A 27,577-nucleotide genomic window follows, 5' to 3' on the forward strand; every position below is an offset into this window, starting at 1 on the left:
GACGATAGCTTAAGATCCCTAGGAGGAGTTCGTTAAAGTTCGAGGTGAGTAAAAGTGAAAAAGGCCAAAATGGCTGATTTCCTGTGCATTTCAGGGCATACCCCGAAGAGACTTTTTTTTTTTTTTCATGGATTGAGGAGCCAAATTTCAGATCTCTACGTCTTACAGTTTGGCCTATCTCACGTTTGGGGGCGTGGCTAAGATGTTAGGCCACGCCCATTGACTGCGACATTAAAGAACAAAAATTTCACGTGGGGAACAATTTTGGGTAAAAGCGTGTGCATCTAGAAACCTGGCAAAGTCCCCAAATTCCCCCGCAAAGAGACAACGAAATAATGAGAAATCCTATGATTACAATAAAAGTTTCTATATTTACACTACAACAGTCATGCCATGTGATTCCTTCATTAGTGACACTGCCCTGCATTACTTCTAGAAAGCCTGTAATTACTTTTTTAATGGACGTGACGGTGTACTAGCCACTTTACTGCCATTAGGCCTTTAAGTACAAGTACAGGTAATTTAATGCAGTAGTTTTCCTCTGTCTGTAAAAAATTAGATCAACACACAATCCCGTCAAATACTGTGATGTTTGTTGAAAATACCATGATATAAAAAAATATATATATATATATATTTTACTATTATCTATAATAATAATTGTATGATTTCTCTTAACATCTCCTCATGTTAGGAGCTCTCTGAAGGCCTCAGATGCTTCCTGAAAAACTTTTATCTTAATGAGGGAAAATGACGCCACTAGGAGCTACTTTTAGTCTTAGGATTCTTTGTGAAAACGGACCCTATTCTATAGGAAAGGTCTCTTTAAATGACTTCTGCTGTGAGCTGGAGCACCATTGAAAATAAAGTATGTCTTTAACCCTTGAGACACCTTAATGACAAATATACACTTTTTACCCTTAGGTCCCGAAATGGTATATTTGACAAAAGCTATAGAATCTCAAAGCGGCCTCAGCTCAATTTTTTGAGGCCAAAGCCCATGAGACTGAGCCCAAGACCAGGGAAGATCTGTCTCAACCCCATGACTGGTCCCTAGCCCTCCGTCGCTGGTAATTATAAGAAAAAATGGAAGATCTGCTTGCAGTTACTTTTAAACAGACGAACATGTGGTCGTTCCTGTCGTTCGCTGTTGTGTTTAGCTGCTCATTATTCATCGTTACATTTTCTAAGACTCCTTTTAGGTTTTGTAATGGAATAAACTATGTTGCACACTCTAAACACTCATTGTAACGCATATCTGAACGCCCCTCTGACACCATTAAACCATTTTTTTCCTGATGATTTTTCACGATGTCCCTATGACTGCAAAGACTTCTTCAATTCAAAATCTTGACAGTGTTAATAGAGTAAAGGTTCCTGCAGGTAAGGTGCGTTTCACTTTGGGACAAGTTGCGATAGCCGACTTGTAAGTGGCTTGTAAGTCTATTGGATGACTGACAGGTTGCATCATGTCAATTGTGCTTCTGATTAGACTTGTCATCATGTCTTCAAATATCCATGTTCACCTGTTTCATGTTATGTATCATTAGTAGCCTTAATGCTGTGTTCACCTTGACTCTAAAGACAGTGCCTGGAGAAACCTTGGTCTGCCTTAATGTTTGCAGACTAAAGCTAACAGTTGAACAGTGAGCTCCAGTTCTTATTTGTATCTTTATAATAATAATATCCTTCAGATTTGAGGCTCCTGGTTCAGCAACTGGTCAATGTAAGATGAACGGATATAGTTAGATAATTTACTGTTATACGCATTTAGTTAAAATTTTTATTTTACATTTTCTGTTTGTTTCACTTTCTTTTTTCAGATTTGCCACAACATTATGTCTATTATTAAACAAGATGTCCCGGCTCATCATTTTATCCTCAACCAAAAAGAGATTGCTGTTCTGGACCAGAGGGAAACTGAATCTCTAAAAACCAGAGGAACAGCAGAGGAACCAGAACTTACACAAGTAAAAGAAGAAGAGTTTGGATCAGAACCTCTGCAGATTGTAAGAAAAGAAGACCACATGATACTAAAGCAAGAGACCGATACCCTAATTGAAACAGTTTCTGGATCTCTTGAAATAAAAGAAGAACCAGAGGAACTAGAACTGAAACAAATAAAAGACGATGATTGTCACTCAGAATATCGGCAGATGGTAAAGATTGAGGCTGAAGGCATCAGTCAGGATGAAAATCAAGATGCATTGAAGCAGGAGACTGATACCTTAATGAGAACACATTCTGGGTCTCTTATAATCAAAGAGGAACCAGTAGAACTTGAACCTAAACAAGTGAAGAAGGAGGAGCATGGATTAGGACTGCAGCAGGTGCCAAAAAAGGGGGGTAATGGCATCATTCAGTGTGAAAACCAGGGTGTACTGAAGCAGGAAAATGATCCCTTAATATTATTGGCTTCTGATGCAACAGACCCCAAAAAACCTGAACTAATAGAAAACCAAATCATCTTTCAGAACTTCCCTACAGCGGAGCATCAACAGAAGGTAAAGACTTACGGAGCCTCACGATCCAGTACAGATGAACAGCAACAGAAGAGCGCTCAAAAAACCAGAGGTCAAAGAAACAATGTAAGGAGAGGGATGAAGAACAAGAAAAATCACAGAGGGAAAAAATGTATACAGTGTGAAGTGTGTAGGAAGAGTTTCAAGGTCAGTTGGTATTTAACAGTTCACATGAGAATTCACACAGGAGAGAGGCCTTTCTCTTGTGTAACTTGTGGGAAGAGTTTTAGTCAAAAAAGTAACTTATCTACTCACCAGAGAGCTCATACTCATGAGAAACCTTTCTCATGTATAACATGTGGAAAATGTTTTAGTCAAAGTAGTAGTTTGAATGAGCACATGAGAGCTCATACAGGAGAGAAGCCTTTCTCATGTGTAACCTGTGGAAAATGTTTCAGTCAGAGTCATAGTTTGAATAGGCACATTAGAGCTCATACAGGAGAAAGGCCCTTCTCATGTGAAATTTGTGGAAAAACTTACATTCAGAAAATTCATTTGAAAAGCCACATAAGAAGTCATACATTTGAGAGACCTTTCTCATGTGTAACCTGTGGGAAGAGTTTTGGTCGAAAAACTCACTTATCTACTCACCTGAGAGCTCATACTGGTGAGAGACCTTTCTCATGTGTAACCTGTGGGAAAAGTTTTGGTCGAAAAACTCACTTATCTACTCACCTGACAGCTCATACAGGCGAGAGACCTTTCTCATGTGAAATCTGTGGGAATAGTTTTGGTCGAAGAAGTCACTTATCTTCTCACATGATCGCTCATACAGGAGAGAAGCCTTTCTTATGTGCAATTTGTGGAAAAAGTTTCAATCAAAATTTTAATTTGAATAGCCACATGAGAACTCATACAGGTGAGAAGCCTTTCTCATGTGTAATCTGTGGGAAGTGTTTCAGTCGTAGAAGTAACTTATCTTCTCACATGAGATCTCATACATCAGAGAAGTCTTTCTCATGTTTAAACAATTGAAAAGATTTTAATTGACCTAATTTAATTAGCTACTTGAGAAGTCAAACAGTTCAGAAGACTGTCTCATGTTTAACCTGTAAATAAGGTTTCATAAAGTATTTAGGCTTTCCATGTTAGAAACCGGTAGAGCGCATGGTCCATGTATGGAAACTTTCATCCCATTTCCTCTCTGCCTACTTTTAAAGAAAAATTATACAATAAAGGCCACTAGTTCTGCTGAGCAAATATTGTTACAGGACACATCAGATCATATTAAGAAAACCAGAGAATAAATCAAAGACAAACATACTGCTCTGGAAGCCTTAGAGCTCTTGAACTTCTATAACTATTAACTGTCTCGTATAGGTAAAATATTTTCAGATGGATTTAGAGAAATCCAGCAGAGAACCTTTGGGCTGCAGTGAATTCTGTATTCCCATTTATCAGCCCTTTAATTAAATATTATCACTGCTTTAAAAGCATCAATATCAGTTCATCTCTGACAGCCTGCTGGGTTTATCTCAACATAAATACGTCTTCAATTCTCCCTTTTTCACATGGAAGAGTAAAGTCATTGAGAATACACTTGATGGAAAATACTGGATATCGTAAAATTTTAGTAGAAGCAACTGTCATCAATTTAAAAACATTTTTTAAAAACCATCAACGAGAAACCATCATCCAGTCCAGAGTCAAGATTAATCAACTCAGCACTGACATTCCATCATCATAACCAACTTCTTTGAACTCAAGCTGTCAGCTACCTTCAGCATTTCTATAAAGCTTTCTAAGGTATATTTCGTATTTCCAAACTCTGAATGAGAAATTGATCTTTCTATCAACACAGATTCAGTCTGTTGAAGTAATTCAGTTCAATTCAGTTTATTTATATAGCGCCAATTCACAACACATGTCATCTCAAGGCTCTTCATAAAGTAAGGTTCATACATTCCAATTAATCCTAACCATTGAACAGAGCAGTCAGAGTTAGTTATTTATTCAAATTGGATAAAAAGTTTTTCTATCTAAGGAAACCCAGCAGATTTCATCCAGTCAGTGACTTGCAGCATTCACTCCTCCTGGATGAGCATGTAGAGACAGTGGACAGTCACTGGTGTTGACTTTGCAGCAATCCCTCATACTGAGCATGCATGTAGCGACAGTGGAGAGGAAAAACTCCCTTTTAACAGGAAGAAACCTCCAGCAGAACCAGAACCAGGCTCAGTGTGAGCGGCCATCTGCCACGACCGACTGGGGGTTTGAGAGAAAGAACACAGAAGCACTGATCCAGGAGTACTTTCTATGGGAAGGAAAAGTAAATGTTAATGGATGTAGCTCCTTTAGTCGTTTCATCTAGAAAGAAAGAACAGATAAACTCTGAGCCAGTTTTCAAGGTTAGAGTCTGAAAGAGAGCACATAGAGTTAGTTACAGTAGAAGCTCAGTCAGTAGCCATGTCTAGGAGAGAGAAAGGGTTAAACACTGAAAGACAGGGCTATGTGGATCATCGGTAGAGGGTGAGCATTAAGTTGTTGCCAGCAAAAGCTCGGACGATTCCCCTCTCCAGAAAGTTGTCACAGGTAGACACAGAGCCAGGCCAGGTGTAGCTTCTAGGAAGAGAAAAGAGAGAACAAGGTTAAAAGCTGAAATAACAGCAAATAATGAAAAATTGGAGAGAAGTGTGAGAATGTAGCGAAGAGGGTGAAAGTGGTCATTATGTCCTCCAGCAGCCTAAGCCTATAGCAGCATAACTACACAGATAGAAGTAAAACTTCTACAAACTATTTGCGAATATTCTGATCCATGTTGTGTCATAGGTCAAGGGTGTAGTCACACCAGGAAAGTCCTTTGGTCCACTTGTTTGGTACGCACCAAAGTGGACTTTATTTTTTATTTTTTTTTGTTTGGTGCATTTCACTTTCACATCGAACGTTTTGCAAGGGAACTTTAGTGTAAACAAAGCCACGTGCGTGATTATCCTTTTTAGATTTAACAAGCCACCGTAGCGAGAATGGTGAACTTACTGAAGTCATATCTGGTCCGCCGTCTTTTGCTTAGCAATCCTGCTGCCAGCAAGTTGTTGGTCAGGACACGCAGACCACATCGTCAGCTACAGCTTGCAGCACACATCCTCCGATGCATTCTGAATTAAAAGTTACACGTTGCCAAACCTGTGTTAAATGAGCTGCTCTTGACAAACAATGATTGTTGCAGCTGCTGTTACTGCACAAAAATCAGAATCTGCTTTATTGCCAAGTTTGTTCAGACAAACAGGAATTTTACTCCAGTACATTTTGCTCTCAATAGTAAAGAATACATTTTAAAAGTACATTTAGACACAATTGTTTTTACACTAGAATATAATGTGAAATCAGTCCAAGTATGCATGGTGTTGTTCTGGAGTTCTGACTGTCAAGTGAAGGCAAGGTTGTGCTCCACCACCGATGTCGAAGCTTCACGAGCATGTCGGCTGTCTTCTCTCTCCGTTTTTGGCGGTATAGCCCATAGATATGAGGGGTAAAGGTAACAAAAATTAACTTGACATAAATTGGAGGTATGAAATACTGAACATAGTAAAATTGAGTGCCGTAAAAACCAACATGTGATTAACATCGCCTCTGTGAAAATTAGAATCCATGAATTTGGAGGTCATTAAATTGATAACATGGTAAATCTCAGTGTTATAAATATTATTAAAGGTTATCAAATTTAACGTTGCCCGCTTTCATTCACTGCCTTGATTTTAGGGCCCCCGTCTTTACCACTTCAGTTTTATCATTCATTGCGTTCACAGTGTAATTTTTGTTACAGCGAAGTCTGGACCAAACAAGGAGACCAAAGGATTTTCGAACCTCTTTTTTTAAATCAAGCGGAATCTAATAAACTGAGTAGATATGTTAGTTCAACAAACATACATTATCGCCTAAAAACATCTTAAAAGTTTATTTTAGGTCACAGAAAGCATATTATTTACATATTTATTCACAATTTTTGCCACCCGTACTCGTCGTCTTCCGCTTTATCCGGGACCGGGTTGCGGGGGCAGCAGACTCAGCAGAGTCCCTCTCTCCAGACACCTCCTCCAGGGGGAGCCCAAGGTGTCCCCAGGCCTGCCGAGAAACAGAGTCCTTCCAGCGTGTCCTGGGCCGTCCCCTGGACCTCCTCCCGGTGGGACGTGCCTGGAACACCTCCCGAGGAAGGCGTCCAGGAGGCATCCGGTATAGATGCCAGAGCCACCTCTACTAGCTCCTCTCAATGTGGAGGAGCAGCGGCTCTACTCCGAGCCCCTCCCGGATGGCCGAGCTCCTCACCCTATCTCTAAAGGAGGAAGCTCATTTCAGCCGCTTGTATCCGGGATTTCGTTCTTTCGGTCATGACCCAAAGTTCATGGCCATAGGTGAGGGTAGGAACGTAGACCGACCGGTAAATCGAGAGCTTCGCTTTTCGGCTCAGCTCTCTCTTCACCACAACGGACCGGCACAGCGCCCCCATTACTGCGGCAGCTGCACCTATCCGTCTGTCGATCTCCCGCTCCATTCTTCCCTCACTCATGAACAAGACCCTGAGATACGTGAACTCCTCCACTTGAGGCAGGAACTCCCCTCCAACCTGAAGAGGACAAGCCACCCTTTTCCGGTCGAGAACTATGGCCTCTGACTTGGAGGTGCTGATGTTCATCCCAGCCTCTTCACACTCGGCTGCGAACCACCCGAGCGCATGCTCTAGGTCTTGGCTAGAGGGGGCCAGTAGGACCACATCATCTGCAACCAGAAGAGACTAAATCCACTGGTCCCCAATCCAGACTCCCTCCGCCCTTGGCTACGCCTAGAAATCCTGTCCATAAAAGTTATGAACAGGACCGGTGACAAATGCAGCCCTTCCGGAGTCCAACATGAACCGGGAACAGGTCCAACACAGTCCCGGCAATGCGAACTCCTGCTCCACTTGTACAGAGACCGGATGGCCCCTAGTAAAGGGCCCCCAATTCCATACTCCTGGAGCACCCACCACAGGGTATCATGAGGGACACAGTCAAATGCCTTCTCCAGGTCCACAAAACACATGTGGACTGGTTGGGCAAACTCCCATGAACCCTCAAGTACCCTGTAGAGGGTATAGAGCTGGTCCAGTGTTCCACGGCCAGGACGAAATCCACACTGCTCCTCCTGAAGCTGAGGTTCGACTATCGGCCGGACTCTCCTCTCCAATACCCTGGCGTAGGCCTTACCAGGGAGGCTAAGGAGTGTAATCCAGTGGCAAACCCAACCAGTGGACAGCTCAGCCCCTCTCTTCACCCGAGTGTCCAAAACATGCGGCCGAAGGTCTGATGATACGACAACAAAGTCTATCATTGACCTCCTGTCTAGGGTGTCCTGGTGCCAAGTGCACTGATGGACACCCTTATATTTGAACATGGTGTTTATTATGGACAATCCGTGACTAGCACAGACGTCCAATAACAAAACACCACTCGGATTCAGATCGGGGAGGCCATTCCTCCCAATCACGCCTCTCCAAGTGTCACTGTCGTTTCCCACATGGGCATTGAAGTCCCCCAGCAGAATAATGGAGTCCCCGGGAGGGGCACTATCCAGCACCCCCGACAGGGACGCCAAGAAGGTCGGGTACTCAGCACTATTGCTCGGCCCGTAGGACGAAACGACAGTCAGAGACCCGTCCCCAACCTGGAGGCGCAGGGTAAACCCGAACACGAGACGGCTGAGCTGGGGCGCAACAAGCAAACCCACCCCAGCCTGCCGCCTCTCCCCGTGGGCCACTCCAGAGTAAAAGAGAATCCAGCCCCTCTCAAGGAGATGGGTTCCAGAGCCCACGCTGTGCGTGGAGGCGAGCCCGACAATATAGTCGATATCTCTCGACCCCCGCACAAGCTCAGGGTCCTTCCCCCCCAGCGAGGCGACATTCCACGTCTCTAGAGCCAGCCTAAGCATCCGGGGATTGGGCCGCCGAGGTCTCCACCTTTGTCTGCCGCCCAATCCTCTTTGCACCGGTCGCTCGCGGTTCCCCCTGCAGGTGGCGGGCCCACTGGGGGATGGTCTCGCGTCTCTCGTTCGGGCCTGGTCCGGTCGGGTCCTGCGAGGAGCAACCCTGCCACCAGGCGCTCTCCGACGAGTCCCGACCCCAGGCCTGACTCCAGGGTGGGACCCCGGCTCCGCCGTACTGGGCGGCGTCACGTGCCTCGATTTAGTAGTCGTCATGAGGGGTTCTTTTTGCCACCATCGTCCGCCATTGTTCCCCGATCTGGGATCAATCATGGGAAATTATGGGTCACGAACTACAAAATTCTGTGGTCGTACCGGGGCTGCTGCTGTGTTCCGATCTACCGAAGTAATAAAAATTACACTGTGAATGCGATGAATGATAAAATTGACGTGGTAGAAACGGAGGTGATAATATCAAGGCAGTGAATGAAAACAGTCTACGTTAATTTGATAACCTTAATATTTAATAACATTAATATTTACCATGTTATCATTTTAATGACCTCCAAATTTATGGATTCTAATTTTCAGAGGCGATATTAATCACATGTTGGTTTTTACGGGACTCAGTTTTACCACGTTCAGTATTTCTCACCTTCAATTCATTCTAAGTTAATTTTTGTTGCTTTGACCCTTCATACATGGACAGCTGTAGTACCGCTGGCCAGGATCGTGGTGAAGCATTATTCAGTGAATGATGGTGAAAAATTGCCAAGAGAAGAGTGTCTGATGTTTAGATGTTCCTCCCTGCTTAAAGATGTTGAGGCTTAAAGTGTTATTATTGTGTTTACCATTATAAGATGAATTCTGTGAATTCTTTGTTCTGTGCATAAGGAAACAGGCCTGTCTGGAAACAGATTACATTAGAGGAAAGTTCTTGGTGTTTGCATCCAGATAAGTCATAAGAATGTTATTATAAACTCACGTAGGCCAATCTGATTTATTCCAGATGTTGGGCTGAAGTTGTATTCTCGGAAAAGTAGAGAAAGCAATGTTGTAAGTGCCAAGATGTATTACGTAAATGAATATGATGTATTTCAATTGGTCAAGAGGATCCAAATACACACCAATTCTTTGTATCTGTATAAAAAGTTGCCCGTTGAGAACTGAGGGTGGGAGACTTCTGGAATTGTTGTGAAGATGTTGTTTGTGCACTTTGAATAAAAGTTCCCCCCGTGAGAACTGTGTGTTGAGAGAGATATTCCTGAGTATTGTCATAACTATTTAGCTCAGTGATCAGACCGCCCACTCCTAAAAAGAGACCACCGAATGGTGGCAAAAAACAAGCAGAAAACGAGAGAGCAAATCTCTGAGGCTGCCATCAGCGGCGCCATCTTGGATCTTTTTGCAGAACAGAAATGCAGCAAGCATTACTTCATTTCCAGGTCTGTGCTCTGTCCTGCCCTAGTAATTTCTTTCCATTGGAAACAATAATAGTCACTCGCGTAGCTTTATTGACAAGTTATAGTTCACTTGCAAATAGTACAACATGAAAGCAAACCGCACCAAATGCAACAAATTCCGCCTTTGGTCCGGACCAAAGGATTTTCCTGGTGCAAATACACCCTAAATAATCAATTATGGAGGCATCAAGGTTACTTCTTTTAAGATGCAAAACAGCGGGCTGAAACGCAGTGTTGGGAAAAAAAAGTTTAAGGGTGGAGAAGGCTAAAAGTATTTCTGTTGAGTCTAAAAGGAGGTTTTCACTGTTAGTTGTGAAATAACTGCTGAGCATCGGAGCATCAATCAGGACTAAACTCAAGTTTTTCCTCAACTTCAGACAAATGCCCAGAGGAAATATTATTTCCTGCTGTATTTAATTCAGGATCTTTTCTATTTAACCTCAGAAGTAGCTGCAAATTCTATACATTTCAGATCATTTAAAAATCCCAGTAGAGATGGTGGAATCTGGTTTGGTTCAATTCTAAAATATGGTGAACAATGTTTCTGAACTGTTTTTATTGTCAGGTGTTACTGTATTAATATGCTACAGTGTCACTCAGTCTGTGGTGCTGGTTTGGAGGGGGAAAGGGATTTAGCTGGAAGATTATACCGTATCTTTCTAGATGATGCATTGGCTGAGGAAATTGCTGCCTGGTCATTTTTTTGTAAACAATTAATTATAATTAATGTGGCATCCAACATGCCGCCACCTTTAGCCACACAATTTTAGAATCCCAGAGGATCAGAAAGTCACAGGTCACTAAATAAAGGTTGCACCATACTCCAGTTAAATAAGTCAAATATAACATTAAAAAATCCCATTTTTCTAATTCATTTTGGGAATGTGTCGATAATAAAAATTATTTATGGCTATTTTATACTTTTTTATGAAGAGCTGCCAAAATGGTTCAGGGTGCTGCATCTATAATTCATGCAGACAAATGTTTCTAGTCGGCCCAACATGCAGGTCTGAACAGGACCTTCGTCTCTTTAGGAGACGTCTGAGGAAAGCAGAATTTTCAGGGTAAACCTGAATAAACTGTGATCTGAACACAACAGTTGGATGTTTGTCTAGAGAAGCAAAGTTCAAACTGTTGCTGTCAAATGATTTTCTTTTTTCTTTGTTTTTGACATTTTGTTCAAGTTTTCTAAACCAGATGTGGAACCCTGCTGTGTTCTGCTGGGATTTACAAAAACTCTTTATGTGGATTTTCAGTCTTAACCTTAGTTTTAGTTTTGTGGGGACGTTTAGCTTAATATTAATATGAATAATGAGAAAATGGGAAATATTAAAGTTTGTTGTTCTTTTCAGCAGTTTCAGTTTCTGTCAGGAGGGATGTTCAGGAAAAATGACTCAATAAACATTAATGGCTGATTATTGGAGGATTTCTGACTAAAGAATAATTTAAGTAAATTGTCATAATAAATGTTTTGCTTTATCTGGTTTTAAAATGATTCATGATGTGAAATAATAAAAGAACACATTTGCTCTGTATTTAATAAGTGACAACTATTAAAATGCATTAACAGTTTGGGTGTTTTGGTTTGGATTAATCTGCAGTAAATGATATTAATGTACATCAACAGATGGGTCTCATACTTTATCAAATCACTACTACAACTGAGTCAGACTTCAGTCCTGTTGGTCTGGTGTCCTGCATGTTTTAGATGATTCAAAAAGCTGAAGGACCTCCTCAGGAGAGACTGGTACACCTGCAGATTGTGTGGACAAATTGTTAGAACTTTCTACTTTACAACATTGATTGGTTATTTTAGTTTACCCTGTTTTCCGCTCTGTTTTTTCCTTCCTCTTTTTTTCCCCATACTTTTAGCAGCTGCAAGGCGGGACGAAATTATGGTAAGGTGTACAGTGTTGCGAAACCACAGCGAAATGATTTCCTATTTTCACTGTTGCACTCGGTGGATGGTTTTGGTGTGTCAGGCTCTCTTGATTTAATCTGAATAGTCTTTACTGTGACATGTCTGACACATTCTAACACGTTGAAACACATTTCCTGAACACTGTGTTTCACAGTATTTCTCGTGGTTGTAAGGGGTCGCTAGCTCAGCATTTGCTTCAGTTCTACTATGACTAGCCGTTCTGTCTCTGCTGCTGTTTCTCTGTCCTTCAGATGTCCAGTTACTCCTCTACCTCTTTTAGTGATAATGTTATGTCTAATAACTATTTTTGTAGCCTTGGAGGCCCAGCTGTTGAGAAACCAGCAGATAGCCAAGGCCCCTTAGCCAGTATGGACCCACCTAGGATAGCTTCCCGTTGCAGTCCTCTAGCAGAACCCGGAACCGCAGGCCAACTGGGTGACAGTACATACATAGCATTGTCTTAGGTCCCAACCCACGGGTCACCACCAACCTCACCATGTTTCTGACAGATTTTCCCTGCTCAGTAACACACCTGCTGAGAAGCCGATTCTGGTAACTAAAAGCTCCATGGTCAGAAAAGTGGCATTAAAGACAACAGCAACCATAGACCATACTCCCTTAGAGATAGGGTGAGGAGCTCGGCCATCCGGGAGGGGCTCGGAGTAGAGCCGCTGCTCCTCCACATCGAGAGGAGCCAGTTGAGGTGGCTCGGGCATCTATACCGGATGCCTCCTGGACGCCTTCCTCGGGAGGTGTTCCAGGCACGTCCCACCGGGAGGAGGCCCAGGGGACGGCCCAGGACACGCTGGAGGGACTATGTCTCTCGGCTGGCCTGGGAACGCCTTGGGCTCCCCCTGGAGGAACTGGAGGAGGTGTCTGGAGAGAGGGACGTCTGGGTGTTTCTGCTGAGTCTGCTGGCCCCGCGACCCGGTCCCGGATGAAGCGGAAACCAACGAGTACGAGTACAAATGGGACACTAAAGTTATTTTCTTGAAAACGTTATCTTAAAAGATGCAAGGCAATTGGATAGCCTAATTAAATTTAATCACCTGTATTATATCAATCCTTTTAAAAAGTTACTAACCTTTAACCTCTCAATGCTCAAAGATACATTCAAACAAAAATATGAATTTCCATCAGACAGTCAAGTGCAATTCTTAAATCGTGACAGTCTGAAACAGTTAGGAATGGTGAGACTAAAATGATTGGAGGAGCAGAATATTAATCCTGTATGGTAATGTAACATGGTGGAAACATGTCTGTCTGACTTTAAAGATATTTTTTCAGCACTAGTGGCCTTTATTTTCCATTTTTTTGACAGTAGGTAGACAGGAAGGAGGGGTAGAGAGAGGGGGAGACAGTTGGTAAATGTCGCCGGGTCCGGGACTCGAACCCGGGACAGCCGCCATTCGAGGACTGTAGCCTCTGTATATGGTAGCGCGCTTTCGCCCCAACACCATAAGCGCCGCCGTCTGTCTGACTTTAAGTTATAATTAATTTTTTTGCATCCCTTTTATTTAAAAGAGAAAATCTGAAATGTTTCCACACCTGAGAATTATATAGTAAATGTCAACTGATACTTGAAAAACTCTTGATCTAAATACACTGTTTATAAACATGAACCAATAGTACTGATAAAATGTACCTTTATGATATGATAATTCAAACACACAATAAATATAAAAGTCATAGATGTCTGCTAAAAGATGATTGCATTTAAGGTTGTTTTGAGTGTTCTTACATTTTGTTCATGTTTAACACATTGAGACTAATTAGAGCAAGTAATGAATTAATGGGTTTGAAGAGTTTGACTTGTATCAAAAAAAGATACCAAAAACAAAGTGGAATTCACCCAGCTTCATAATAAAGATTTCACATATCTTCCTGCTGCTCCACGGGAGGTTTCTGTACTCCCTGAGCTTGCTTTAGGACACCTCCTTTACCGTTTAACTTGGCACCCCAGTCAAACTCCCCACCTGGCACTGCCCCCAGACCGGGTCACACCCTTTATGCACAGGGGTGCTTAAAGTGTCCCAGAAGTGTCTTTTTGGAGCAGGACCAGTTCTAATGTGGTCCAAATGCAAAAGAAAGCATTGAAATCGTCTTTTAGGAACTTTCACAAATCACAAACTGAGTTTTATCAGATTCTGTTATTAGTGTAGAACAATCTAGTCTAGGTTTGAAGTGTGTTGGGATTATGAATCTGAGATTATGTAATATTTAATATTAATATATTAATATTTTATCAAATAATATTTGGGTCTGTTAAGGGTTGTCCTGTGAATACCAGCCCAATAAGGCGATGGTATTAGGACAGAATAGAAAGGTGTGAGACGAGCTCTGACATTATTGAACAGCATAAACTCTGCAAACATGCAATGAATTCACACAATTTCTTAAAATACAAGAATTTATTAACAAAAATAAGTCAACTCAAAATCAAACATATTTCAATCAACAAACTCTTTACTTTGCTAAAACAATTCAACTAAACTACCAAGCAGAATTAAAGAATAATGAAGATTAATGGACTATATACAATATAAACAAGTTGATTAAAGATGATTGGAAATTATGACCAAAAGAATGATGCAACATTACCATGCAATGTTTATGTTTGAGAACCAAGGATTATCTTGAAGAATCTGGAAGTGAAGTTAAGTTAGTCTTGGAACCAACTTAGACAACCATTCACAATGCAAGATCAGATTAAATATTATTTTAATAATATAATGTTTTAAGAATGATTTGCTGAATAAAACCAACCTTCTGAATGACCATTTCTCAACGGTGTCTAATTAGATACTTTTATTTATTAAAATAATATTTGAAGAAATATTATTAAGGGAATATTTAGGAAAAGAGCCAAATCTTTCTGGAGAAATGGGGCTTAATGGTGTTTACTTAGTTATCAGATTTAGTAAATGATGTTTAGGGACACATTATTCACTAGCTTTAAAACTAACAACCTTTCTGGGTAAATATTATTTAGCAGCTAGCACGTGTTCTTAGCTGTTAGCAGTGAAAGCTAACAAAGAAGCTGATAGCTTAGCACCAGAATCAAAACACACACCTTTAAAATACCATCAATAAAAGAGTTAAAATGCATAAACGTGGACGGCGCGTTATGATCCATCTTCTGTTTAAAATCACCCTTTAAATAAAGTTTGTCTTAACTTTAAAAACACACAAACACAGAACACAACCTGAACACATGCTGCAGATAGCCTGCTGGCACTAAGATAGCTGAGTTCAACACAAACAAAACCAAACTTCATAAAATGAAAAACGTTTAGATCATTTCAATCTAAATCACTTCTATGTTTTTCTGCCCAAACACCTAACCTCATAAACTGTGGTGAGGAAACGTTGTCCAAGGCGGCGAAGTTTGAAGAAAGCATCCACAGCTACGGAGGTTAGCTGGAAGCTAACCTCCGTAGCTGTGGATGAAAGACGCCTCATTGTGTCCGCTGACCGCACTGCCGTAATGCGGTCTCTGTTGTCCTTCCTTAGGAAACTGCTGCCCTTGGTGTCGTGCTGGGAACTCTCTGGAAACAGTTTGCTTCTGCGGATCTCAGAGAGAACAGTCAAGCAATGCTTGTACCTTGATTACCCCGTTCATGAATGAAAATCACCGGATACGCAGACACTGATTTATTTCTACTTATCTTTGCATATGATTGATGATCTTATGACACCCTTGGATCCAGTTGAAGAGTTTGTCTTTTTGCCAGCAAAGAGACATTAGCGCACTGGGATTAATTGGAATGTATGAACCTGACTTGAGAAGTGCCTTGAGACGACATGTGTTGTGAGTTGGCACAAAACAGCATAATTTAGAATATTGCAATGAACACAATGAATTATCTTTGCAGTAGTACTGCTCCTGAAATAGCCCACAATCTTCCTACATTTTGTTCGAATGTCAGAAACCACGTGTTCGTTTTCAAGAGCCTTTTTTATCATTAAATTAAAATGTGCACCACATAATTTGTGTGACACAAAGTTCATTGGCACATGCGCCCATATTTGCTGCACCATCAGTCACAAGACAAATAACTTGTCAATTCCCCACTCTAACATAAGTGCTGTTGTTACTTGTGCCAACATTTCTTTAGTATGTGTCTCAGGGAAATGTTGCACCCCTAAAAGAACAGAATTCAGAGAAGTGCTTGAACGTATGAAAGGGCAGGTTCACAGCTAAAATGAATAAGTGTTGATCGAGGTCCACATATCTAATGTTGAAGAACTGCTGATACCTTTGTCACAATGGCTTTGGTTTTCCGCTTGGATTCCTCATAACTTTGCTCAAACATTCTTTTCAAAGCCTGAATAAAAGAACAGAGGACTCTTGGAATGGCTTTAATGGTTAAATATGGAAACATTCGTGATGTGATCAGATAGACACTGCCTTGTGGGGAGAACATATGTAGGGTTCAAAACAAAATATAAAGTGATGTACCATGTCATACAAATGCACCATATAATTGTATGTTTGTAAACGGTCTTCTGCATCCTAAAATGAGTTACCTGAGCCTGGTCCTCCTTGGTTAGTGTCCTTGTTTTCATGCATGGCTCTATAATGCCTCAGCATAGATGAGATGTAATTGTATCCAAATTCTTTTGAACACAAGAGTCACTTCAACTTTTACAACATAGGACACACTGTGTTGTTTATATAAAGGTAGTTGTTATGAGTGATGCTTTATTATTATGTGCTTACCTTATTAGGAGAGATAAGATCAAAATGTTATCAGACAGGGGGAAAACATTCCCTTTCCTTCTGGTTCCATCGCAAACAAATACTGTCAAACAGAATGAAAGCATATGTACCGCTATGGAATACCAACACGACAGAATGTGACGGGAGAAGCAGCAGCGTAATGCTGGCCCTTATATTTCGAAATGCCTGCGAACCAGTTCTTGACTCGGTCATGTGGTGTGGCCGGCTCTTGAGGCATCGAACGTCACAACTCATATTATCAACACAGCCCTCGATACGTGCTTCACAAAATATCTGCCTGGATTATTCGACACGCTTCGAAGCATCGGCACACTAGACACATCATTTTAAGTTATTGTTTGAAGTAAATATTAACTATTTTGCCACAGTTCTGTAAGACAAATTCTTTAATGCAGTGCTGATGATCAGAGCACTTTAAATTTTCCATATAAAAATAAGCACTTCCCTAATACTTAAGTCTTCCCATGTAAACCTAACTTAATGGAGTGTGAATTCTTTAATATTTTTAATTGTTCCTAGTTTTATGCAGACAGCTGTGTAGAAGGAGAGACCACAGTTCTAGGTTTGGATGCAGTCTCCCATAAGCAATCCAGTGACCTGCCATCCTCTACTTATAATACACATATTTGCTTATGATTTGACAGTCAATGTCAAATGGATATGCATATGGATCCAGAGCAACTTAAGGAATATTTAAATGAATCAACTGTATAACTCTAAAGCTGCTTAACATTTATTATTTATCAGCTGAAACAAATGAATGTCCAGGGTGTACCCCGCCTCCCGCCCGTAGACTGCTGGAGACAGGCACCAGGTTCCCCGCAACCCACTACGGAATAAGCGGTAGAAAATGACTGACTGACAAATGAAATATTCAGTAACTTCTAAACGGAATAAAGGAGTAATGCCATCTGCTGGAATTAAGGTGTGTTGCAGTTTTTTCACAACTTCCTCGTACATCATTTGGCTAAATAAATGGTCCTTTCCTTTCTGGAAAAAGAAAGTACAGACTTCCCTGGAAATCCAGATTTAACTCCTCTGTTAAAAGGTTAAAAATCAATCCCATCTTCACTCAGGCTTGTTAACAAAAGCCGTGACTGACACAGACATGTCTTCACTTCATGACACTTTGATGCTTCTTTAGATTTTTATGATTCTTTATAATCATTAAAATAATCTACCAAGCTGCTCCCAACAAACTTAAGTGTTCACACCCCTGCTGTTATTAGCAGTTTCTCTAATGTCTTAAAGCCCAGCAGGCCGTCAGAGATTAACTGATAGTGATGGCTTTAAACCAGCAAAACAGTTTAATTAAAGAGCTGATAAAAAAAATCTGAGATACAGAATTCATTGCAGCCCAAAGATTCTCTGCTGGTTTTCTCCAAATCCATTTGAATATATATATTAATCTGAGACAGGTAATAGTTATAGACGTTCAGAAGTGCTAAGGCGTCTAGAGTCTTATGGGAAGTCTTTTTGGATATCCAGGAATATTTTGATCTCCTTGAATCAACAACTTAGAACCACACCTGGGAAGGTTTAACTGATATCACAGAGAACATCTAGTTTATTTCAAGAAGGATAATCATTCTAACGTTCCATGAGTCCAACCATTTGTCAGACCGATGCAGAGACACTAATACAGGCTTTTAGTACATGTTGAATTGATTATTGTAACATCTTGTTTTCTGGTCTAAGAAGGGCATCGCTGCACTACAAATATTACAAAGACTCAGCTGAAAGAAAGCTCAATCAGACCCTTATAAAGTCTCTTCATTGGCTACCAGTGCATTTAACTATTGATTTTAAAGGGTTTTTTTATTATTAAAAATATTTACAGTTTTAGTTCAACTTATTTCTGATCTGCTTTGACCTTACAAGCCCTTCAAAACCCTCAGGTCTTCTGAGAAAGTTCTTCTGTCTAGTTAAAACTAGAACTCATGGTGAGACCTCATTTAGGTATTGACCTCAGAGAAAATGTCTTGAAGATCTGATGGCAGCTCAGTGTGTTGATCTCCTTAAAAGCAAATGTAGCATTTTCATTTTCAACTTGTCTTTTACTCAATGTTCCTTAAATATTTTACACTCTGTTTACAAAAATCCAAGTTCATTTGTTCTGTGGTACATTTAATATTATATTTATGTTATGAAAATCTGTGTCCATGTGGGGAGAAATCACATATGGGTTTCACAAAGCTCCACTTTTGACCAACTTTTATTCAAAATTAAAATAATACTACTAGCTCAGTATATGAAGTACTACAACATAACAACATGGATGCTAAACATGTGTAACTTTATATTTCTGTGTCTACCCTTGACCATAGTTTATTAAAGTTACTGAGTCTGTCTGAAACATCCATGAATGAATGCGTCAGACTATCCTTCAGCTTAATGCAAAACAGACAGAAGCCACTGGTTCTGGTGTCATAAATATGAGGTTGGTAACCAGCACTCAGCTGTACTCAATGATGCTAAAGATCACAAGGTATGCAAAAACATCCAGGTATCTTAGTGGACACAAAGCTACATTTTAACAACCACACAAAACCTATTAATAAATAGGCCTTACACCAACTTAAACACTGTACCAGAAAAAATAGTTTTCAATGCAAACATGATGGAGAAAAACCTATGTATGGTTTAATTTAAACATTGCTGTGGTGCCTGTAAAAAATAATACAACCAGACAGCATCAACTAATCACTGGTGTCCTGTTAGTCATATAATATTAAAGGTCTTGTTGATAATCTATAAAGCACAAAATGGCCTTGGTCTGAAATACAATTCAAATTTTCTGGTCAGGCATAAACTTCGTACACCCTCAGGTTATCAACAATCTCACGCAGTGTTCCCAGGACTAGAACTAAACACAGGGGGGTAGGGTTAAATGTTTATGCTCCTAGGCTCTGGAGCCAATTCACTAAAGACTTGAGATGAACAGAAACTGTTTGCTCTATTAAATCAGGACTGCAACCCTTATGGTTCACTGCAGATTTCTCAGAATGAATAAATATTACTCAGTATTTCTTTCATAGCTTTTTATTTTCTTAAATTAGCATATATCTTTGAGATAAAGAACCAAGGATGCTGTACAAATAAAGTTGACTTTTCTGTGTTATTCAAAATGTTTAAGTAAATAAATGGCAATAAATAAAACTTATGTAATGTTGGAATAATTGAATAAAGATTTGTCTTATTTTGTTCCTATTCTTTATTTTAACTTAACTATTTGATCTTATAATCATTCATGATGTGTGTGAGTAAAGAATGTGATGAGTTGTCTGCAGGCAAAGATCATAAATGGAGTTGAGCTTGCAGAGGAGGAAGCAGTCCAGTTGAGGAGGTCATAAAGATGAAGGCTGATTGCACTGAACAAAAGGCACAACTGATCCTGGGAAGTGTGTTGTTAAAGGATAAAGCTGTTTATGACCTGTTTGCGATGCAGCTATTGTTTTCCCATCCTTTAGAGATTAATGTTTTTGTAAACTAGGGACCCCCAAAGACAATAAAAAGAGGAGTGCGGTCGGATAGGCTTCAGAGTGGTTGGGAGACTTGTAACTGAACACATCTCTGACTGTTCTCCTCGTGCGAGTAAAATAACTAATACTTTGTCTCTCTCTCTTCTTTTTGTGTTATTACAGTACAACCTACATATTGTAGGTTGTTTAAACCTGACATGTAAGTCATGTTGTTCATTCTGTCATCTTTAGAGTTGTATTTCATTTATTAGTCTTTTGTGTGGAGTTCTAATGAGGTCTTTTAAAGTGCTTCTTTGAATCAAACGTTTACCACAAGTCACAGAAGGAAAATTACAGCTACAACAGACAACTTTACTACAAGTATGACATGGGAAAGGTTTCTTTTTTGTGCAAGTTCTAACATGGTTAGTAAATCTACTTTTATAACTGAAACCTGTTCCACAGGTTAGAGATGAGGATTCTCTCCTTTGTGGCGTTTCATGTGGGTAATCAGATTACTTTTTACACTAAAACGTTTGTCACATGTTTCACATGAGAATGGCTTCTCACCTGTATGGGATCGTATATGTGTTTTCAAAGTATTTTGTTCAGAAAAACGTTTTGTACATATTATACACGGAAAAGGCTTCTCACCAGTGTGACTTCTTATGTGGCCATTCATATGACTTCTTCGACTGAAACACTTACCACACGTAGGGCAAAAGAAAGGTTTTTCTCCTGTATGCGTTCTCATGTGGGTATTCAAACTACTTTTTTGATTGAAATCTTTTCCACAGGTTATACATGAGAAAGGCCTCTCTCCTGAATGAGCTCTCATGTGTTTACTCAAACTACTTTTTTGATTAAAACCTTTTCCACAGGTTATACATGGAAAAGGCTTTTCTCCTGTATGGGTTCTCATGTGGCGTTTCAAATGACTTTTTTGATTGAAACCTTTTCCACAGGTTACACATGAGAAAGGCTTCTCTCCTGTATGAGCTCTCAGGTGAGTAGATAAATTAGTTCTTTGACTAAAACTCTTCCCACAGTTTACACAAAAGAAAGGCCTTTCACCCGTATGTGTTCTCAGGTGAGTAGATAAGTGAGTTCTTCGACTGAAACTCTTCCCACAGGTTACACATGAGAAAGGTTTCTCTCCTGTATGAGTTCTCATGTGAGCTTTTAAATCCCAACCGAATTTGAAACTTTTACGGCACACTTCACACTGTTTACATTTTTTATCTTTGTGTATTTTCTGGTCCTTCTTCCCTTTCTCTACATTGTTACTTTGACCTCTGGTTTTCTGAGCTCCCTTCTGTCGCCGTTCATCTCTGCTGGATCCTGAAGCCTCGTAAGTCTTTGTTTCCTGATGATGTTCTGCTTTAGGGAAGTTCTGGAAGATGATTTGTTTTCCATTTAGTTCAGGTTGTTGATGGTTTGATTGATCATCGGAAACTGTTAGAATTAATTTATCTGTCTCCTTCTTCAGAGCATTCTGGTTTTTATCCTGTCTGATGTCTTCAGCCTCTATCTTTGCCATTTGCTGAGGTCCTGATCCATGCTCCTCTTCCTTCACTTGTTTAGATTCTAGTCCTACTGGTTCCTCTTTGATTTCAAAAGACCCAGATTCTTTTCCCATTAATGTATCAGTCTCCTTCTTCAGAGCATTCTGGTTTTCATCCAGACTGATGTCTTCAACCTCAATCTTAACCATCTGCTGAGATTCTGATTCACGATCATCTTCCTTTATTTGTTTCAGTTCTAGTTCCTCTGGTTCTTCTTTTATATTAAGAGATCCAGAATCTGTTCCCATTAAGCCATCTGTCTCTTGCTTCAGTACCAAGTGGTCTTCTTTCTTTACAATATCCATAGGTTCTGATCCTTGCTTTCCTTCTTTTAATTGTTTAAGTTCTGGTTCCTCTGCTGTCCCTCTGGTTTTTGTCCCTCTGGTCCAGAACAGAAATCTCTTTTAGATTGAGGATAAAATGACGAGCAAGAGCATCTTGTTTAATAATAGACATGATGTTGTGGCAAATCTGGAAAAAAAAACAAGCAAAAAATTTAATAGTAAAATGTTAGCGAAATTCCTACAACACAATGTTCCATTGACCAGTTCCTGAACCAGGAGCCTCACAGCTGAAGGACATCAACATTATGAAGATAAAAATAAGGGCTGGAGCTCACTTTTCAGCTTTTTGTGCCAACATTAAGGCAGACCAAGGTTTCTACAAACACTGTCTTTAGAGTCAAAGTGAACACAGCATTAACACTACTATTGATATTCTAGTTGCACTTAAATGTTAACAGCACCGGATTTAATTACAGCATTTGGTCCCCAGTGTTAAAAGAGTCAAGCTTTTGTGGAGACAACACCTTCAATCTGACAGCAGAAAAACACCCCAAGATTCTACGGTTATTAAATCTGGTTTTCACGAACATGAAGAGTATGATGATCTCTTACCCATGTCTCTTACATGGGTAAGAGAGAGCGCGCAAGGTGTAAATTTTGTTCTCCTTCAGTACAAAACAGTTTGCAAGGTGAGGGGAAAAGCGTCTACTCTTACTAGATATTTACACAGTGAGGCAAAGTAAGTAGCAACGTCTAACATCAACCTTTAGGGTAAATGTCACTATGAACTGTAATCTGTGTTTTAAAATGATGAACTCTGGGTAATCTGAAAGTCCTACCTCCGACCAATACCTCTTACCAGTGGATGTATAAAACGGAGAAATTTAATTGACTTGGGTAAAATTGTATCAAAACGTGCAGAAGGTTTTCAAAATTCCAGGTAATGGCTGAAAGTCCCTGTAATGGAAAACAAGCTAAAGAATATTTAGACTATAAACCAGCGGCACCACAAAAGGATGGCTGAACAGAGAAGAGCCAGTTCATTGTGTCGCAATTCAGTAGTTCACCAACATCCGGGATCGGCAATCTTTATTACCAAAAGAGCCATTTTCCCTCCTATTCCACCAAAGAAAAAAAAGAAGTCTGGAGCTTCAAAAGATAACACAGCTAATAACATATTTTACCCCATTATTTAACAAGTAAACACTCAACTACACAGTCATTTTAGGTACTTCTCATATTTATATAAAATTAATTAAAACATAGCCCACTTTAAAATAAAAAAACGTAGTTGCAGCTTAGCTGTAAACATTTAATTAAAAACGTTTTTTTGACAAGTCCATTTCAGTGTGCTGTCATCCTCTTCGGACTTTTTTCTCAGCCAGCAATCAAGCAAGGCACCTGAACATATGATAAAAAACTACATCAACTCCTCCTTCTAAACCTTTTTTTTTTTTTTAAGTATTAGCCAATGAAATGCTAGTGTTCATACCTATTTAACGTGTCTTCTGTTTCTGAAGCTTTATGCTCATCTTCCCTGGAATGTCGGGGCGATTCCCTACAAGATTCCTTCTTGTATCAATCCCATCATCCCACAGACCCTTGTGCAGAAGTTCTCTTCTCTTGGATTGAGTCCCACACTGGGGAACTGGGTCCTGGACTTCCTGACCAACAGACCTCTGACTGTCAAGATCCACAACACTGTCTCCTCCTCCATCACCCTCAGCATTGGCTCACCCCAGGGCTGGGTGTTGAGCCCCTTCCTGTTCACTCTGCTGACGCATGACTGATCGGTGAGACATCCTAGCTTTCATATAGTGAAGTTCACAGATGACCAGTGTTAATTTTGACAGTACATTTTTATTTAGTTTAAGTGTTTTGACTAAAATGTCATTTAGTTTTGATCATAATTTAGTCTAAACCAATTTAGTCAAATAAATTATTGGTAAAATGTAAATATTTTTTCACCAATTCACAAAATGAATCATATTTTAACCAGTTATGGCATAATGTTTACTGTTTATATAATGATAATATACAATATACAATACAAAACAAATAAACATCTTTATTTTTTTTACCTTGCATTTAACATAAAACAATATTTCAACCTGAAAATGATATGCATTGTTCAAAACAATTTGCTAATTGCATCCTTTATAAAAACAGTTACTGTGAATCAAAAATGAACACCAAATATATAACAGTTAACCTATTAATAATTAAGTGTTTTAGAAGTAAATTTTTTCACAGATATTCCTTACAGTAAAAAAGATATAGTTGTATAAAGCTATAATCCAAACAAACAATAAATAAAACAGGCCTGCTCTCCCTGATCTATCAACGTGCAACAAAAGATTTATTTGGTTCCATTCATTTTCTCACCTCCAGGAGAGCTTTGACCAGATTCCGGAGGATGTTGGAGACATAGAGTCCGAGTGGACCATTCTCTCCGCATCTACAGTGCCTTCCGAAAGTATTCAGCCCCCTTCAACTTTTCAACCTCTTGCCACATTTCAGGCTTAAAACATAAAGAAATAAAATTCTAGGTTTTTGTGAAGAATCAACAAGTGGGACACAATCGTGAAGTGGAATGAAATTTATTGGATGTGTCAAACTTTTTTAACAAATAAAAAACTAAAAAGTGGGACGTGTAATATTATTCGGCCCCCTTGCGTTAATACTTTGTAGCGCCACCCTTTGCTGCAATTACAGCTGCAAGTCTCTTGGGGTTTGTCTCTATCAGTTTTCACATCGAGAGACTGAAATTCTTGCCCATTCTTCCTTGCAAAACAGTTTGATTTTGGTTTCATCTGACCAGAGCACCTTCTTCCACATGTTTGGTGTGTTTCTCCCAGGTGGCTTGTGGCAAACTTTAAATGAGACTTTTTATGGATATCTTTGAGAAATGGCTTTCTTTATGCCACTCTTCCATAAAGGCCAGATTTGTGCAGTATACGACTGATTGTTGTCCTATGGACAGACTCTCCCACCTCAGCTGTAGATCTCTGCAGTTCATCCAGAGTGATCATGGGCCTCTTGGCTGCATCTCTGATCAGTCTTCTCCTTGTTCCAGATGAAAGTTTAGAGGGACGGCCGGGTCTTGGTAGATTTGCAGTGGTCTGATACTCCTTCCATTTCAATGTGATTGCTTGCACAGTGCTCCTTGAGATGTTTAAAGCTTGGGACATCTTTTTGTATCCAAATCCAGCTTTAAACTTCTCCACAACAGTATCTTGGACCTGCCTGATGTGTTGCCTTGGTCTTCATGATGCTCTCTGCGCTTTGAACAGAACCCTGAGACTATCACAGAGCAGGTGCATTTATACGGAGACTTGATTACACACAGGTGGATTCTATTTATCATCATCAGTCATTTGGGACAACATTGGATCATTCAGAGATCCTCACTGAACTTCTGGAGTGAGTTTGCTGCAATGAAAGTAAAGGGGCTGAATAATATTACACGTCCCACTTTTCACTTTTTTATTTGTTGAACAAGTTTGACTCATCCAATAAATTTCATTCCAATTCACGATTGTGTCCCACTTGTTGTTGATTCTTCACAAAAAATTAGAATTTTATATCTTTATGTTTGAAGCCTTGAAGAAGACCAAGGAGATGGTGGTGGATTTCAGAAGAGACAAGCACCCTCTCCCGCCCCTGTAAATCAGAGGAGTTCCTGTGGAAGTGGTCCCCAGCTTCAGATACCTTGGTGTGCACATATTCAATGAACTGGAGTGCCAACACTTCCAGTCTGGTCAGGAAGGCTCACCACCATCTCTACTTCCTCAGGAAACAGAGGAATGCTGGAGATCAGTCCTGAGGAGCTTCTACCACTGTGCGGTGGAGAGCATCCTCTGCAGCTGCATCACCGTATGACACGGCAGCTGCACTGCTGCTGAGAGGAAGGCTCTGCAGAGGGGGGGTAAAGGCTCCTCAGAGGACTGTAAGGAGCAATGTTCCCACCACCTCGGACCTCTTCACATCACGATGCAGGGACAGGGCCATCCACATCATGAAAGACTCCACCCATCCCGCACACAGACTGGTTCAACCCCTCTCCTCAGGTAGGTGGCTGAGGAGCATTCAGAGCGAGACCACCAGGCTCAGAGACAACTTCCTACCAGAAGATGTCAGATGGCTGAACTCGAGCCGCCCTCTGTAGACTCTCTCACTACACACTGACCTGGACTAAACCCTTGACCCACCAAAAGTGACTTACATGTGGATTTAGTACTTTGCGAAGTTACTTTCAGCTTTACTATTTAACTGTGTATTTCTGCTAATTGTTATATTTTGTCTTTTTATTGTTAGATTTAGCTTTGTATGTTATATTTGGGGTTTTTAACTTAAGTATTAGGCTTCTTAACCGGGACCTGAGTCCGAATTTCGTATCTTAACATGTGAGCTGGTATGACAATAAAAATCCTTGAATCTGTGCCACAAAACCAGCTGCTGTAGTTGAGTTTGGAGAGTTGATCCACTTCTATAAAGTATATCTACTCTGCTCAACTTTCCATAGTAGTTCTGAAATAGCTCTTGTTAGGGTTTTTATGACTTTTGTATTGTTTATCACTCATCTAAGTGCTTTTCCCTCCTTACATGTTACAGGAAGGGAGATGGTCACAAGAATGAGTTATGCTTTTATTATTTTATTAGCAGCATCTGGGGGCTATTCACCAGGTCCCCACTTTCCACTTCCTCTGTTTGTTTATAATCAAGACAAATGAACCCTAACCTTTCTGACCCCACACACACACACCCACACACACCCACACACACACACACACACACACACACACACACACACACACACACACACACACACACACACACACACCCTGAATGTTGTTTGAACTGTGTGTGACCAAGCATGTATAAATAAAGAGGGAGGAGTGTTAATACTTCGTAGTTTGTGTTGCACAGCTACCCTTGCCGCAAGTAAAACTGACTCTGTGTCATTCCTTACCACTGAGTTGATTAAATAATACCTATTAGCTCTCTTTCGCTCATCTTCAGTTGGGTACTTTTCAGAAAATGCTGTGTGCTTGTGTGGATTGTCTTTTAATGTTGCATTTTTTATTGTTTGCTCATTTCTGGCCACATGCTGTATCAAGCACACAAGTAAACCAGCAATGTTGGAAGTGAAGGCAAAGAAATCTGTTTATGCACCACGCGGGGGCCGCGATCTCAGGAAGCCACCTGCAGGTAAAGGTTAGGGCTATAGACGTGGATGTGACGCATATTTTGACTGACTGTTTGTAAAAACCTTTTTAAACCTTTTCAAAATTTATTATCACCTCAAACTCCAACATAACTATGCATCAAAAAAATAAAAAATAGATTAAAAAACAAATCAATAAATAAATTATTTATTAGTCAGTCAGTCAGTTTTTGTCTGTACCGCTTCATCCATACAGGGTCATGGGGAAGCTGGTGTCTATCTCCAGCAGTCTATGGGCAGGAGGCAAGATACAGGTCCTTCTCAAAATATTAGCATATTGTGATAAAGTTCATTATTTTCCATAATGTCATGATGAAAATTTAACATTCATATATTTTAGATTCATTGCACACTAACTGAAATATTTCAGGTCTTTTATTGTCTTAATACGGATGATTTTGGCATACAGCTCATGAAAACCCAAAATTCCTATCTCACAAAATTAGCATATCATTAAAAGGGTCTCTAAACGAGCTATGAACCTAATCATCTGAATCA

The 27,577-nt window shown here is 40.1% G+C and overlaps 3 protein-coding genes across 11 annotated transcripts in view; 1 reads left to right on the plus strand and 2 right to left on the minus strand.

Moving 5' to 3' along the window:
* Positions 1-26,515, plus strand: part of LOC124873750 (gastrula zinc finger protein XlCGF26.1-like) — a 31,227-nt gene extending 4,712 nt beyond the window's left edge. For 2 of the 5 annotated variants that reach the window (XR_007039615.1, XR_007039617.1), the window contains exons 2-4: positions 23,373-23,645; positions 24,244-24,328; positions 25,454-26,515. Coding sequence is in view for 1 of the 5 variants with exons in the window: in XM_047374680.1 (XP_047230636.1) it covers positions 1,839-3,497 (1,659 nt within the window). In the remaining 4 variants the exon portion in view is untranslated. Of the gene's footprint in view, positions 1-1,823; positions 4,442-22,047; positions 22,225-23,372; positions 23,646-24,243; positions 24,329-25,453 lie in introns of those variants that run through there. The other 3 variants (XR_007039618.1, XR_007039616.1, XM_047374680.1) reach the window with 3 other exon arrangements.
* Positions 1-27,577, minus strand: part of LOC124873741 (oocyte zinc finger protein XlCOF22-like) — a 138,012-nt gene that overhangs the window by 72,111 nt on the left and 38,324 nt on the right. The window lies entirely within an intron of this gene.
* LOC124873764 (zinc finger protein OZF-like) overlaps positions 20,098-27,577 on the minus strand; it is a 46,631-nt gene continuing 39,151 nt past the window's right edge. For all 4 annotated transcript variants that reach the window (XM_047374707.1, XM_047374706.1, XM_047374708.1 and 1 more), the window contains one exon: positions 20,098-22,039. In XM_047374707.1, coding sequence (XP_047230663.1) covers positions 20,470-21,873 — 1,404 coding nt within the window. In that variant the 5' untranslated portion in view covers positions 21,874-22,039 and the 3' untranslated portion in view covers positions 20,098-20,469. The remainder of the gene's footprint in view (positions 22,040-27,577) is intronic.

Source organism: Girardinichthys multiradiatus, chromosome 9 (assembly GCF_021462225.1).
Source record: "Girardinichthys multiradiatus isolate DD_20200921_A chromosome 9, DD_fGirMul_XY1, whole genome shotgun sequence".
In the NCBI taxonomy this organism is placed as follows: Eukaryota; Metazoa; Chordata; class Actinopteri; order Cyprinodontiformes; family Goodeidae; genus Girardinichthys; species Girardinichthys multiradiatus.